The 15838-nt window shown below is 42.0% G+C and overlaps 1 protein-coding gene across 17 annotated transcripts in view; it reads left to right on the plus strand.

The window, feature by feature from the left end:
• Positions 1-15838, plus strand: part of AUTS2 (activator of transcription and developmental regulator AUTS2) — a 526196-nt gene that overhangs the window by 215361 nt on the left and 294997 nt on the right. For 16 of the 17 annotated variants that reach the window (XM_015880954.3, XM_085521774.1, XM_085521776.1 and 13 more), the window contains exons 3-4: positions 287-388; positions 6766-6801. In XM_015880954.3, coding sequence (XP_015736440.2) covers positions 287-388; positions 6766-6801 — 138 coding nt within the window. The remainder of the gene's footprint in view (positions 1-286; positions 389-6765; positions 6802-15838) is intronic. The other variant, XM_085521772.1, reaches the window with a different exon arrangement.

Here is a 15838-nt window from a genome sequence, read left to right on the forward strand (position 1 = left end):
ATCCTCAATACTTTGATGCTGTAATGAGGGAGGGATCGATCCCAGGTGTTCTTTGTTCTGATGGTAACTTTACAAAACATCTTTTGTGGCAGCAATAGCTGAAGATGACTAGAAGGTCCCAAAATGATGGTTTTATTCCGTGATCTTGCTCGGATGTTCAGATTGCCTCTCTCAGCTTGTTTGGGAGCCATCATGCACCAAGAGCCGCTGTGCCTTTGGCAATAGCAGGGGATTTACCTGAGCCAGGCTAAACTCTTGCTTTCTTTGTTTTCTATCTTCTTTGCAGCTCAAGCCAGGTCAGAACAGCTGCCGAGACAGTGACAGTGAAAGCGCCAGCGGGGAATCGAAGGGTTTCCATCGAAGTAGCTCTCGGGAAAGGCTCAGTGACGTAAGTAAAGCTCCTACAGCCAAATACTGTTCTGCTTGACCCTGGTGTAGTTTCACTCCAAGTTGGGGAAGGGATATAATGCGTTTCTTTGGGGGTAAATACTGTCTTTATGGAAAGTAAGTCTAGAGATTCTGGTATAACTTATATCTGATGAACTGATATAACACGGCCAACAATAGCATAAGCTCTTCCTTTATTGCTCTGCCTAAAGATGGCAGCTCTACAGAGAATGCTTTTCTCCAGTGAAGCATGCTGCCCATTCGCGGAATGACACGCATGAGTTATTCTGACATATGAATAAATACAGAAATCTTTTGTTGCTGCAATTAGATTCTTATTTATTATGTGTACCATCACAATCCTTGAGTGTTTTAGTCGTGGCTTTGTGTCCTCTGTGCTACATGCTTTGCAACAGAGAATATAAAGACAGCCTCTGTCCCAAAAGAGTATCTAAAGTGGGGATTTTGTAGGTCAGATCCTTTGCTGGTAAAAAACATAGCTACATCACTCAGACTAATTTATATCAGCCAGCAATCTGGCCCTACTTTTAACTAACCCACATTTTGGAAATGGGGATTTTATTGATAGCATGTCCATGTAGATTTGGATGACAGATACCAGATGGTGTCCTCTGTAGGCCAATCCAATAAAACGGAATTGAGCACGCATTAAAAGCAATACCTTTGTAAAGGATACATTTTGTTGTGTGAATTTAAGCCTGAAGGCATACAGCTAGCCATTTTTTGCTGAGTTGTGCATATTGTTGGAACAGCCACCTGGTTTTCCTTGTGAAGATCTAAAATCTGTTGCACTATCTTTCTTCATCCCTTTATCACCTTATTTTAGGGGCCCATTCTTCTTCTATAGCCATCTTTTAGGGGTGTATTGAGTTAGATGCTTCAGGTGTTCCTGTCTGTGGTTGTGGTGGCCTTCTGCCTCTTCCAGGCCCTTTTGGTTAAGAAAAATAAATTCTCTTCTGCATTTGTCTCTCTTCTGAAGACAAACACCCCACTTTGTTGAACAACAGGGCTATGTGAAGCCATATTGTACTTCATAGCTGGTTGTGGGAGAGCCCACCTTCAACTGTGCTTGTATGCACCAAGAAGCATCAGTAGCTTAATAAGGTTATTTCAAATGTTTTTGTTTGTTTGTTTGCTTGTTTAAGAAACAGATTGTCTAATGGTTACAACAAATGGTTATCCAGAATAAAAAGCGCAGATGGAAGACTACGCTATCTCTGAAGGCCTTGGTCTTAGAAATGCTCAGAAACAATACACAGCAAGCATGTATTCTACCTAGAATTGAAGGCAAAGAAAAGATACAGACAGATTAGCCCTGAGGTCAGAAAGCAAATTTGGGACTTGAAATATGATGAATCTCCACTGATACTGCCCCACAGCACAGTAAGATTAACCATGGCTACTGCATGAAACTATGTATAATGAATGAAGGGCATGTAGTCTAGGTGGATGATCAATTTTCAAATCCCTAGTTTTAAGTAAGCTGTTGAAACAGAAATGTTTGCTTCGTGAGCTTTAATGTGGAGCCTAAGTGATAGCTTAGTGACAGATGCAGAATGAGGGAGACAGTCTAATGAATATCCAGTTGCAAACTGACATGTCAGTGTCTTCGTTCCCTCTCCTGTCAGATATCTTTCAACTTTGCATATTGTAAATGTACCTATAGTCCTTGGATAACGCAGATTGATGCAAAGCGTGTTTACAAGGGATGCCTCCCTTTCCAGGCTAATGAGATCCAAGCAGGTAATTTGCAGCATTTTCAAGTGAAGTGGTCAAAAATGAAAAGATGATAATTCAGTGAAAAGAGCAGGTTAAACAGGAGGCTTTTCCCATAATGAGGCTTGAAATAGCATCAGACAGCAGGAAGGGGAAGATCCTATGTTCTTGTCAGGTACAATGCAGTGCGACTGATTTCCATCAGCTCCTTTCTCTCCATCCCCCACACGTGTGCGCAGGCGCACATCCGCACAGACCTCTGCGAGAGGATGTAATTAGCAGGCAACCTGACCTCTGCTAGATTGGGGATTACAACTGCTCAAGTGCTCCTTTGCAAGCATTTGCCAGTCCCCTAATACATCTCCCCTCCTGAATCCCATTTCATAAAGCCTTTTCTACCACATATAGTATTTTTGGAATGACAACTTGTTTTTGCCTTTATGGGCAGAGGTAGCTCCAGGGGCCTGAAGGAGAAATTGGAGAGCTGCTCCTCCTTTCTATATAGGGTGCTGCAGTCAATTTAATCTCATCAAAATCTTGCCAGTAGTAGAATTCATTTTGTTGAGATCTTGCTTGGAGACAAGATGGCAGCGCTTTGCCACAGCTTGGAGCTCAGTCAACTTGTTTTCCTTCTGTTTCTGTATGTATTTGTTTTTAATTGAATCTTCCTGCTTGGGAGTGCACGAGGTTCCTTTTAGCCATGTTTTACAAGCAGCCAAGAGATCACTGGAGGGAAATGTGAGAACTGCATCAGGTCTAGATGGTAAATGCATGGAGTATCTGGGGGTTCAGCCCACCATCACACTAATCAAAATCAAACCCATGACACCATTTCTCACCAGCACAAACAGTCACATCAGAGTTTGCATACTCACTCAATAGAGCTCCTATTTCCCTGCTGTTGTGTAGCTGTGTGCACCTACTGTGTTGTGTGCTTTGCTCTTGAGAAGTCCCAGTGAGATGCTGAGTCAGGAGTCAGTCCCAGTGTGCCCATCCTACAGTTCTGCTGCTGTCTGCAGGCAGGGAAGGTCTCAGCACCCAGCAGTTGTGATGCTTTGGATGGCTCATGGTTTCTGCCTCAACACAAGACATTCAATTCTCTGCCTCCCGTTCCTCCCACCTTTGTCTGAAGCCCAAAGAAAGATGAATAGAGGGAACAGTCTTTGGGTTATGTGCTCTGAAATCCTTAGTGCTTCTCCTCCTTCCAGTAATCTTGGCTGTATCTAAAGTGGGATAACACCAGCAAAGCTCTGTGTGTGTGTGTGTGTGCCAGAAGCTGATCAGCTGCAGTGGCTGCTGCTTTGTGTGCGTGAGGGTGTGTATGTGTGTGTTTGTGTGTCTAAGGTTGGGTGCTTAAATGCTTTGTTGCATTATGTTAATTCCTCGGCAGTGCAATCAAATTCATGTCGTAATTAAAGCTGTCAGTTGGAAGGCAAGCCAATCGCCAAGAAAACACAGCATAACAAATGAAGTGAAATGATTCTGCGTGTAGCTATACAATGCTTCGCCAGGCATGAAATTAAATAAGTAATTTGATGTTGACATCAGAAATTGAAATGATACCCACTGTTCCTTCATTCAGTCAGACCTGCATAAACAATAGCCAGAACAAATATATACAACACAGCCCTCCTTCCCACCCAGCTCCCCAAGTAATGCACAATCTATATGCAAAATGGGCATAACTGTGCCTTCCAAGACCTCAAGGATGTAATTTTCATTGGTACACAGTAAAGTAATGCTTAAAAGAGGGTTACTGTATTTTTTTGCTTCTGGGCCAAAAGTTGTTCTCTTTAAAAAAAGAAGACATAAATAATTAGAAAAGAGCTGAAGGAGAATAGCAAAACTGAAATGGTGTCAATGTGAAGCAAGCCGCTTGTGTTTTGCTGATGGCACCCAATGCTGGTGGTTGTGTGAATATCAAACGGTGACCTGATGTCGGGTTTTGCAAAGGGGGAAAGTGAAACCATTCCCTCTATTATAGGCGCGCTTTATATAAGAGATGTAGAACCATCCAGTGCAGGATCACGACTCAGCATGGTCTTGTAAAGATGCTGCATACACAGTATCACACTCATCACTTGGTACCAAGGCTGGGCACTGGGTAGTAGGATCCTTTCGCTATTGGGAGTTGTCAAAATAAACCAGGTGAGAAGCTGCCTTCTTGCATAGCCCTTGCTTCAGCCCGTACGCTGTCGGCACCCAGTTCACAACGCAGCCAACTTAGTCCATCCATGCATGTGCGATGCAGCCTTTTGTAGCTCCTTAAACTGAACGGAGTATGTGGAGTGTACTATCCATATGCAGCATGCAATTTGTGCAGGGCTGTGTTTCCATCGAGCAAAGTCAGATTCCCTGAAATTGCAGAGAATTATTTCTTTTCAGCAAAAGTCATTTGACTGCCGTGTTTCAGCTGTCCTCTCATAGCCAGCCATTGCAGCCTTGCTTTTCAAGGAATGGAAATATTCATCGGGAAGCATTTTGTTTGCTTATTCCTTTTTTTTTTTCTTTGTTTTGTGTGTTGTGTTTTGATATTTGATCCTTCCAAAGCTTGGAATAAAAAGCAGACAAAAATTGCTCACAGATGCAGAATGCAAACTTCGTAGTGCTCAGCTTTTGAAGTAAGTTTTATAAGTTGTGAGTGAAAGACCGGGACTTGTTCAGCATCCATGCAGCCCTTCCAACCTGGTGTTACAGAACTGCAGGCAGCAGTGGCTCATGAAACCCCATATGTGGCCCCTGGAGGGGACTTGGCAGCCAAGCGAAGGTTGTGCTGTGGTGCTTACCTGATTGCTCATGGCCGCCTGTTCCCATTCCCATCCCTGTGATGGGAGTTCCAAATTTCCACAGCAGAGTCTGTTAATGCTGCGATGTTGGTACCCCTAAAACTGCCAGGATCGTAGAACCATAGAATGGTCTGGGTTGAGAAGGACCACAGTGATCATCTGGTTTCAACCCCCTGCTATGTGCTGGGTTGCCAACCACCGGACCAGGCTGCCCAGAGCCACATCCAGCCTGGCCTTGAATGCCTTCAGGGTTGGGGCATCCATTCTTCATCATTTCCTCCTGCTAAGTCTTTAACTTTTAATCTCTTAAACCAAAAAGCCTTTCCCTGTACATACATAACCTCTCTAAACTTCTCTTTTTAGTAGTGCTTTGGTGCACACATGGTAATATCCTGATTATTTGCAGTGAGTACGGCCGTTAATTTAAAATTTCTTGGCACAATTTCTGCTGCACAGGGTTCAGTGAAAAGACTGAGTCAGCCCCTTGGGGTGGGGGTTGGCTTCATTTTGTGTCAGCGCTTTGCATGGAGATCAGAAGTAGAGGGGGTTGCTGTTAGAGTTCCCTACAGTTGGGTTGGCAGGGATGCAAATCCTGCTGCTTTCTAGTGTTTGGGTGGGGGTGGTTGAGTCCTGGTAATGGTGGAGCTCTGGCAGCACTAGGAGAGCATTCAGCTGAAGGTTGGTCATCTGAGCTTCCTGCTGCTCACCTCAAAATTACCCTCTGCCTTTTGCTTCCTTGTCCATTGACCAGCCTGGCTTAGTGCCTTTCAGGTGATGGGGTCAGGGCGTTGGTACTGTTCACCCCTTAATACAACAGCAGTGACCTGGATTAGGCCTGAGATGTTTCGGTCTCTCACCATGGCTCTGAGAGAACCTGCTGTGTAATCCCCATTGCTGAGATGAAAAACTAATGAAACGAAACCCTTTATCTCCTTAATTCCTGTGAACGTAGAGGTTGTGATCGCGTCCCACTTAAAATGAATTTCATGATGCTTATTTTTTATGTCAAGCATTTAAAACCTTTTGATTATTTTCCCATTTTGCGATATTGGTTTTAATTATTCTTACTGTTTTTTGAGGGTTTTTTTTTGGGGATCAGTTTCACGCCGTCTGGTTTGGTTGTTTTATTTTTGCTTCTCTTTTTAAACATTGGGTTTGTGTAACAGTGTGGACATCCAAGTGGGAAATGGTAGTGACTGTTCTCCAGGAAATGCTACATGGACCGGAGCGGCTTCTCTATGCCCACGCGTTCTTTTACATTTCAGACTACTAATTATGTTTACAAAACGTCTCATTTTAGTGAAGCACTATGTGTGTACTAACCAGGGGCCTTTCGGGAATAAATTGGCAAACAGGTCATACACTGGAAAAGTCATCTAAACCCAACGGGCTTTTTGATTTGAAGTCAGCCTACTGGTTTGGGTTTGTTTTTTTTTCCCTTTCCCCCTCCCGCCTGCCCCTTTGTGGCCACAAAGCTGAGTAGCTGGAGTCCAGGGCATTGAATGTCAGCATGTCAGGGAGGCTGGTTGATGAGTGTCTGTTTAGTCTCAGTGCAGGGCGAAATGCCATCATTAATTCATTACCCAGCTGCCTGTCAAATAAATTGGCAATTACGTCCACCGCAGAAGCTTGGAATTCAGTAAATAGCGCGTTACCATCTCAGAGTTGTTGAGAGATGTAAAGGGAAAAATTAAGCAACACCGTGTTTGTTTCAGTAGCAGATGACAAGGGGCAGCACATTGGTGCTGTGATGTAGTGATGAAAAGCTTGGAAAGGGCTGGTAATGAGCTATGTGGATTGGAACGTGTTAAAAACCATCACTGACTTTCCACTTTGTCTTTGTGTTTTATTGCAGAGCTCAGCTCCTTCCAGCTTGGGAACAGGCTACTTTGTAAGTGTATCTCAACTTTAACACACGTCTCTGAACAGCATAGCATTACTCCTGAAATGAAAGTGCCTTACTATGTGGAAATGAGCGTAAATAACCAATCTCCATCTGCCCACTAGGTTAACATAGCTTTTTCTGTTTCTTCCTCCACTAATACATGATAAGTAATGTAGCAGACGTGGAGATGGATGTTTTCCTGTGCTAATTAGAGGTGTCATTAGTTGCTACATAAATTCCAGAAATATTTAATTTACGCAGTTATGACAAGTAAAACAAACCACGGTCATAGCAGCTCTCTGATCCGAGATGGATGGATTGATTTCCCCCTGTACTAATCCTCAATGATTCACAGACTTTGAGGAGCCCACTGTGGCAGTTTTGTCTTGCCCCCTGTGTACCACAGTCCAGAGAGCACAAAAGTGTTTCCTACCTGTTGGGTAAAAGCCCTCTGTGTCACAGCTGACCTAGGAAAGCACATCTGTCGCTATATTTATGCTAGATTTACACTTAACATCACGAGAAGAGGATTGGACCCCAACTGGATGGATAATTGATCAGTGTGTCTTTTTTGTGTTATTTATTTACATGTTTCTTCATTGATTTAACAGTCTGTACTTACAGTTTTCCATGTGTTTATTCCCAAATTTATCAGCAGGCCTTTTACACACAGATGAGTTTGGGAGTAAGAAATGTTTTGTGGTTGATTCGGTGCACTGTTGGTTTTTCTCCAGGATTTGTATTTAAATTGCTTGTGCCCTCTCTAACTTTTAACTTACACTGCATTCTCCAAGTATGTCATTATACCTCTGTGTTACATCTGTAGGAGAAATAGGACATTATGCATGTCCGAAAACAGGTGGGTAACATGCAGTGAGACTTTCTCCATATCATTGTTCTGTGTATTTAAAGGTGTAATCAAAGATGGCTTCTATCTTTTCATCAAACTCTGGGAAAAGAAAACTGGGTAGTATTCAATTACATGATGGAAAAACAACAACTTTGTTGCTCTCTTTTTAGATTCCCAGAGTGTAATTGTCTCCCATTAGAACATGGCAGAGTTTAGCTTTTTCTCACAGAGGTCTGTGATCCTGTAAGAAAGATATGGGACTGAACTGTGTGATGGGTGACTTCACGTGTAAAATGCAAGCACAGAAATTGCTTAATACACAGAGAAATCCTGCTGGGGTCACACTGGACTTCAGCACAGACCAAACTTTCCATCTTCTGCCAGTGGTAAGGCTTGGAGTGAGTGTTATCAGCTGGACAAGGTTTGTGGTAGTTCTTCCAATTAGACTAAAGCCTTAATCTGCGTAAGGTAAAATGTGAAACAGGAAAAAGGCAGTTTCTTTTTTTCAACACTTTCCCTGTTCTTTGTCATGTCTTTTTAAGAGGAAGGAAATGAAAGCAAGAAGAATATCAAACATCTCAACATGCATCTTGCATTAAGATTGAAACTAAAACTCCGTACTTAAGATTAAATTGCTTTCTTTAGTCTGGACGCTTGCAATTCAAATCATCTGAACATACACAGAGATGCTCTGGAATGGGACAAACATAATGTGGGATGAAAGGCTTCAGCATATATAAATAAACCTTTTTCTCCTTATAGCGAGAGCTGAATATGCATGGTTTAAGAACAATGTTCAGCTTCATCTTTAGGAAGCAGAGGTAACAGAAGAAAAGCCATCTGCTGTTCCTTGCACCATACTGTCTGTGGGTTGGTCCAGTAAAGTGAAAATCTGGAAGGTGTCAACATCCCCTATGCTCCAGCAATGGGCTCGAAAGTTTCCAATTCTACCGAGTTGGAAGCTGAGTAACAAGGAGTTTAGCATCTTCTCATGCCGACATACTGGCACTTTAAATTGTATTGATTCAGATCTGGGCAGATCAGAGAGGCATCCCATCCTGGGTTCCTCCATTAACATGATGTACTTTTGTATGTGGAGTCATTGTAATGTGTTTCCTGTAACTTTCTTTTTCCTTCTTTGCTGAGAGCCTGATAGTGAAATAAGTGCCACAGAAAGCTGTTTTTACACTTAACCTGGTTTTGGAGGAAACTTGAGGAGTTGTTTCCTCCTCTTCTTGTTCTGAACAAAAAAAATTGTTTTTAGGATTATCCTACTTATTGTTTAAAGGGGGAAAAAAAAAGTCCATACTCTTATTAACTTACATGGGACAAATAAAACCCAGATGTGTTTTGTGGTACCAGACAATGAGAAAAATGCTCCAGAATGATCCACTGAGCATGTGGTTCTGATAAATGTAATTATCGTATTATCAAAGTGCGGAAAGAACATTTGAATGGACTTCTCAGAGCTTTTAACTGCAGAGGACTGTTGGTTTTAGTGTTAATCTGGAACATCAAAACAAGGGCCGTTGGTCTCGAATAGAACAACAATAGTTTTTAGCTTAATAGATAATAAAAACGTTTTTCCCTGTGGAAATTATTGATCAGTATGTGTTGTGCTTTGGAGCACAGAAATATTGCATACCATAGGCACCATAGGGAACCAGGTAAGTTGACATGAAAGTTACACTAAAGCAGAAATTGCTTATGAGTCCTTTTAATTCTATAGAGGTTCTCCTGAGATCACTGAGAAAATGTTTACATACCTGACACTTTTCAGTGATACAAAAGTGTTTTTCTGATATCTGTATGATAATTCCGTCTAGTAATTGATGCTGTGTTTCTAGTAGCTGTGGTAATCTTACATAGTGTTACATTGTAATTAGATGCATTTTTTGAATGGGAAAGATGGAGAATTCTTCTGCTCTTGTTGCCTCTTTGTTAGTGCTTCTTGAAAAACAACACATAGAGGAAAAATCTGCATGCTCTGGGAAGGGCAAGGCATTCACACAGTCTGCTTTGATAACCCATATTTACTATGGAGTCAATAGTCAGGGTTGGGAATCTCCATTAAATGATTCAGCCTGACTCATACCTAACTGGCATGATTGGAACTGCCATTGATTAAATAGGCTTTCTAATTAGGTGCTAACAGCAGAGTGGGACATGTGTGAGTAACCTCTGAATGAGTGCTAATGAGGCAAAGTTGTTGAGGAGTTGTAAGTCCACATGCATGTTTTCTTCAGCTAGCAACAGCTTATCTTCTGCTTCTTCCACAAGAAGTGATATTTGGACATACTGTAAATATAGGTGCGCCCTAAGGAGTCATAACTAAAGGCTTCCTGGAGAACCTCCCACTTGTCTTTGTTTTTTCTGCATTGCAAATAATCATCATCTCTACTCAAAGAGAGATGATGAGGCAGGTTACGTCTCATTGAGAAGTGGCATCAGGTAATTAGAAAGGAGCTAGAACTGTAGGAAAAAAACAACTTCCTTGCTTTAGCAGAGTCACTTGAATTTGTGTTATTTGAATTATTAACGTTGTTCAGCTGTCTGTCATTTTAAAAAGGCTGAGGGAGATGTTTTAGAATATGATGGGAGTTTGAGGAATAACCGAAAGCTTTTTCTCTTACCTGGCTACAGAGAATGGTTTTTTGCTCACTTACTTTCTGTATCTCCCTTCCAGACAAGGTACAGATGGTTCATTGCTTTGCATCACAAAGTGGAACAGAAATAAAAATTGAAATAGCTTCATGTTTTATTTCTGAATGACCAGTCCAGTTCCCAGGATTGTTAGGAGCAACCTAAGACTATTAGGTTCATTTTCTGATGCCTTTGTTTTTAGTTGGTGAGTTTTTGTGTGGTGTTAGCAGTTTGGGAGCTTGGAAGGGAGAAATAAGCACCAGTGACATCTCTTTATCCAATAATGATCTTGTTCCACCTTAAAAATAAGGAAGAAAAAAGGAAACAGTGATGTGCACACGGGCTGGTGACTCAGACAAACATAAATCGTGAGCATACTCCCAAAGGCTCTAGCTAATCAGTTGTGCTTTCCAGTTTGGCCCTGAGTGGGTTCTGTTCAGCAGATGTTTGCGTAGTTACTGCATGCCACTGGGATGCTGTGTTGTGCAATGTTGCATTGCACCACTCAGAGCTCTATAACTCATCCCAAGCGGAGCACCAGCAGTATTAGGAGAGTGAAGATGGAGAGCCAGTAGCTGGCCTAGATAAGGCCAACTATTTCACCATGCAGGAGGACTGGTTTGTACCCTAGACATAACTCATAGAAGGGGTGTTACACTGATTGTGCTAGGGCATGCTCTGGGCTCTCCTCAGTTATTGTCCTTAACTCTAGTTGATTTTCCTTCATTGCCTGGTCATTATGCAATGGCTGCAAGGATGCAAACAATGTTGTGAGGCCTACAAAAGCAAACCGACAGCAGTCTGTTTGGATGCACCACATTTAATAAGCTGTCATGTCCTCTGTGAACACAGTTGAAAAGACAATCCTTGTTATCCCACTTTTGGCACTATAAATCATTGTTAACAAATCCTAATTTGCTTAGTAAAGAGTTAAAGAGTTTACTAATGATATGACCATCAAAGCAAACAGAACAGTAAAAGCAGATGCACATACATTTCCAGCAACCTACTAATCATGATGAGAATAGCTGGAGCATAACAACTATTTTTGGAGTGCAAAACTATGTATTTTTTTTAAAGGTTGAGAGAAACGTGTTATTAACTCAGTATTTGGGAGTTGTTTGGGCAAAAAGAATACGTTACCTGGGTTGGAATTCACTCAAGAAAGTTCTCTACTCAGATCTGTTATGACCAGAGATGGTGGTCTTACTTACTTTTGCAGACCTTCTGTGTGGTATTTTCTCACTAACTTTATAAACCTGCTCTAATGCATGCTCAGGGTTCTTGAATAAAATGTTTTGCATTTAAAAATATCACTCATTACAGAGTAGGGTTGAAATGGTAGTGTTCAAAACAGAAGGGGAAAGCAGAGGCATGTCAGCCCCTCTTCCTTCTGCTTCTCTATACAGTTCTCCGCTTCCCTCGGAGGAGTCCATGGGTAATAAATGTGATGAATGGAGGTGTCTTGGGCAAAGGAAAGAAGGAAGTTAGAAAATTTATATATATGAATCTGCGTTATTTGCCAGAAGGGTCTCTAATTTCTGGCATCAGCAGAAGAGAGAGGAGTGCCACAAATGGTTGGCAAGTAGCTTCATTTACCGTTCCAAAACCTTGGGGCATAGTCAGTGAGTATTTTTGATCATATTTCAGATGAACTTTAATCATTTTAGACGATCTTCAACAAAAATCAATTAACAAAAGGCATGTCATGATCTTTCATAGGCAAATTTTTAATTTTATAATTTCCGCTTCTGGAGATTATAAGATTTAGGTAAGGAGCAGACAGGCTAAGATTTGCTGTCAGTCTAGATTTGGTCTCTAATGCCCCCTGTTACACGTAGCTCATCTTTATTACTTTTTGCCCTTGGCCTCATGTAAGTATATATTTTTTGCTCATTGGCTCTCGTGAAACAAAAGAATTATTATTTCATATTCCCCCTTTTTTTTCCTCTTCCCATAACATGTGACACAAATTGTAACTGTGAACCTGAATACTAAAGAATTGCCTCACTGATTGCTAAACATGCATTATGGTGCTTTTAAACTCATTTCAGGTCATCGTACTGCAAATTGGGTTGATTGCAAGCAGTTAAGCTGTCATATACAAAGCCTCCATCTTCCAAGGGGTCTCAGTTTCATATCGTTAAGGAAGATATTCAGTAGCATTGAGTGTATGTGTTGCAAGTTTAATATTTGGGAAAGGTAGAGCTGGGTTTGTTGTTTGTTTGATGGTATTGTCTGCTGTGCAAACTCCATGACCTTGGAAAACACCAGGACGGTCATGTGGATGGCCAAGGAGGTTAAGGTGGAGAAAGAGAGTGCAAAAGGTTCTCTGAAAGTAGACCTATATGTGTAGGTATGATGAGATTAATGACAAGGTGGAACTGTACGATGGTATTGTTTTGGTGTGACCTTCTCTACTTTTCTCACATGGTCTTTTTCTGGGGAAAAAATAAATACTTTCTCCCTCACTTTCTTATGTTTTGGGAAAAATACACGTTCCATTGTAGGGTGCATTATTCTATTTCATCTTTTGAACCATAGATCTTTTTCTTCCTGCTAAGCTTAGAAGCAATGAAATGCTGGTGTAGCTTAAGTAGGGAAAGCTCTCACCTCTTACTGCATGCATTCCATTCTAAAATCTATCCAGGATATGAACTGTTCCTATGTGAATGGTTAGTGTTATGGTGAATGCGAGTATATTCTTCTTTTGAGTCACTTGGAGGGATGGTAGGGTGGTACCTGAAGTAGAGAACACATCTCCTGATTGCAAGAATTAAGGCTAAATTTCACAGAATAGAGTCCAATTCTCTTTCTCAGCCTTTTATGTCAGAACTCAGAATTGCTGTCTGATAAAATGTAGGACACCAGATTGAATTACTTCATTGAACCACTGCTGTCCCCTGTTAATGGTAATTGCACGGATATAGCGGTCTTTCTTGGCAACATCTCAGATATTTACCTCCCACTGTTTTTCAATTCAAACCTTTGATGAAAATATTCCCAGTACTTCTTTAAAGCAGACACCCAACTGTCTTTCTTGACAAAGGCAAGGTCTTTAAATCAGATCCTGACAATTTGTGACACAGCAGTCTATCTAAATCACCTTTTACCTATGTCACTGTGTCATTTCCTGAAGAAAATGTGTCCATCAGAGGAAGGTTGCTGAAGGCTTTGGTGCTCCGTGAGGCTGTGTGTGTGGCGGGGGGAGCGGGGAGATGCGTGTGTTTGCTTCAGTGGAAGTAATTAGATGAGGGCTTGTAAAGTTGTGATGCGTGCTGTAATGGTTCATTATAAATACGTATTTTGAGGTACTTTGTCCATTGGAAAAGCTCTATTAGGTTATTGTTGCTCTCAGACTGTTAGGAAGTGAGGAGGTTTTGTTTTTTTTTACATCTTTTCCCATAATAATGGTGAGGCTGGCTTGAAAAAAAATAAAAGATCAGGGCAGTTGTTTTCTTCTTTACTGCTCCTGAGGGTTAATGTGCATTCAGCTGGAGTAGCTTATTCACCTCCTGGAGCCTCATCGCACTTGATGTTCTGAACTGCCCCTCCCACAGAGAGATGTGGGTGCCACATCCACCATTCATTCTAGCAAATGCTATTGTTTCGAGCCATCTTGCATTGTGATGAGGACTCCTTTGACTCGTGCAATCAGATCAGTGCTGCTTTCATTACTGATGAGTCTGCTGTCTTGCTTTGCTTGGAAGATGGCAACCATTCCCTTGCAGTGCTAGAGGGGGTTTCCGGAAGATCTCTTTGCATTACTGGAGATGTTTTTGGTACAACTCATGGCTGGCACATAAAAGCAGCATAGTAACCCATATTAAGTAGCATCACTGTAAGAGGAATTGATGGTTACTTGTGAGTGAAGAGAAAGTATTGCCTGTGTTTGTTGTTTATTCATTGAACTTCATAACATGCTGATCTGCACATCTATGTGGTAGCTTTGTACTAGACTGTAGATTGCTAGCTGTTACTGTAATAAAACATTTTATCATTAATAGCAATGGCTGTTTGGCCCACCTTAGGAGATGAAAAGAGATTAAGCAGCAGAATAGGCACCAGCTATAATAGAAGATCATGAGCTAACTTCATTAGCAAAGTGCTAATCTTTGCCAAGGAGGATGTGTCTGTCAGCAATGGTGATGAAAGACAAGCTTGGAGCAAAGAAGTGGCTGTCGTGCCTTGTGTAAGTGTGTGCCAAGCTGGTTCAGAGAGCGCAGTTCATGTCTGCAGTGGCATTGCTGTAGTACAGGATGACGCTGTGCCTGTTGGAACCAAAGAAGCCTTCCCAGTGAGAGTCTGGATTGTTGGGCACATCAGCGAATTCGGGAAGACTGTGATTTAGTTCTGGTAAATCATTCTTGAAGCCAAATGGAAGGGTTTTTGTGCTGCACAGCTGAAAGAAAATGCAGCAAGAAAAGGGGGGGGGGGGTGTTAAGATTTTTAGAGCACTTGAGAAATTCCCCTAGAAGAGATGCTTGTTGAATTTCCACTTCCCTCTGCTGCAGTGCTCACACATGAGAAATGGAGAATTGCCTCCTCTTCTGCTACTCCGGTGCTTATCTTTGTATTTCTCAGATGGTTTCTGAAGATGGAACTCATTAAATCCAGGCAAACAGTTTAATAGAATCGACACACTTAAGTATCCAGATTCCGCTTTTGCTTTGATGAAATAAAGGTAATAATTGAAATTATTTGTAGGAGCGGCAGCCTCCAAAATCTTCAAAGCGCAGCCCCTATTTCTGTACATTGTGTGCATGCTGGAGAGCTGGCAGCACAGATGCTGGGGAAAGGAATGTGTTTTGGGGCTCCAATGCTAGCTAGTCCATCTGCAGAGAGATCACTTACACCTGCTGGTAAGCCACCCTCTTCTTCTCTCTTCCTGTCTCCCTGCAATATTAACATCTGGCTCACAGGACTGTTTCCACCTTGGAGTGGCAGCTGTGTCAGAGGCAGTGTGCTTTTTACAGCAGAGAACAGAAAGGCACAAGCAAACCTGAACCCCGTGCTGGCAAATCCATGCAGGTGCCTCCTGTATGCACTGTGTCTTCTGCTGTCTGCTTAGGGTTGCCAGCTTGGAAGAGCCAACCGTGAAGCCTGGGATGCTGTTAAACACCACTGAAGACTTGTTTGCTCCCTCCCCAATCCCTGTTCCCCACTGAACACAAACTGTGAGAAGTCCAAGAACTGCTGTGATGCCAACAAGAGCAAAATTACTTGCAGCTGGTGAATGCCACCTGCTCCTGCCAAACTTCAGCCAAAGCAGTTTCCTCCCCGGAGTGCTCTGGAGTGGGGAATCCAAAAGCTGTTCAGAGCAGAGCGATTTGTTGTGTAGATGGGGAAGGGACATGGCAATTCTTGCCTGGGAGCTGAGCCTGTTTCGCAGGGGGTCATCAGTTCTGATGGCTCTCTCTCATTTCCCTTTCCAAGCTCCCCCTCACTTTTCCGGTATGTTGCTTATGAATATTAATTTAGCTCTCTCTCCCTTTATGTGCCACTTTTTGTCCCATCTGAGCTGATGCAAACTTAATATTAAAAAAAAAA

Source organism: Coturnix japonica, chromosome 22 (genome assembly GCF_054131305.1).
Source record: "Coturnix japonica strain WE chromosome 22, WE-NBRP24, whole genome shotgun sequence".
Taxonomy (NCBI): Eukaryota; Metazoa; Chordata; class Aves; order Galliformes; family Phasianidae; genus Coturnix; species Coturnix japonica.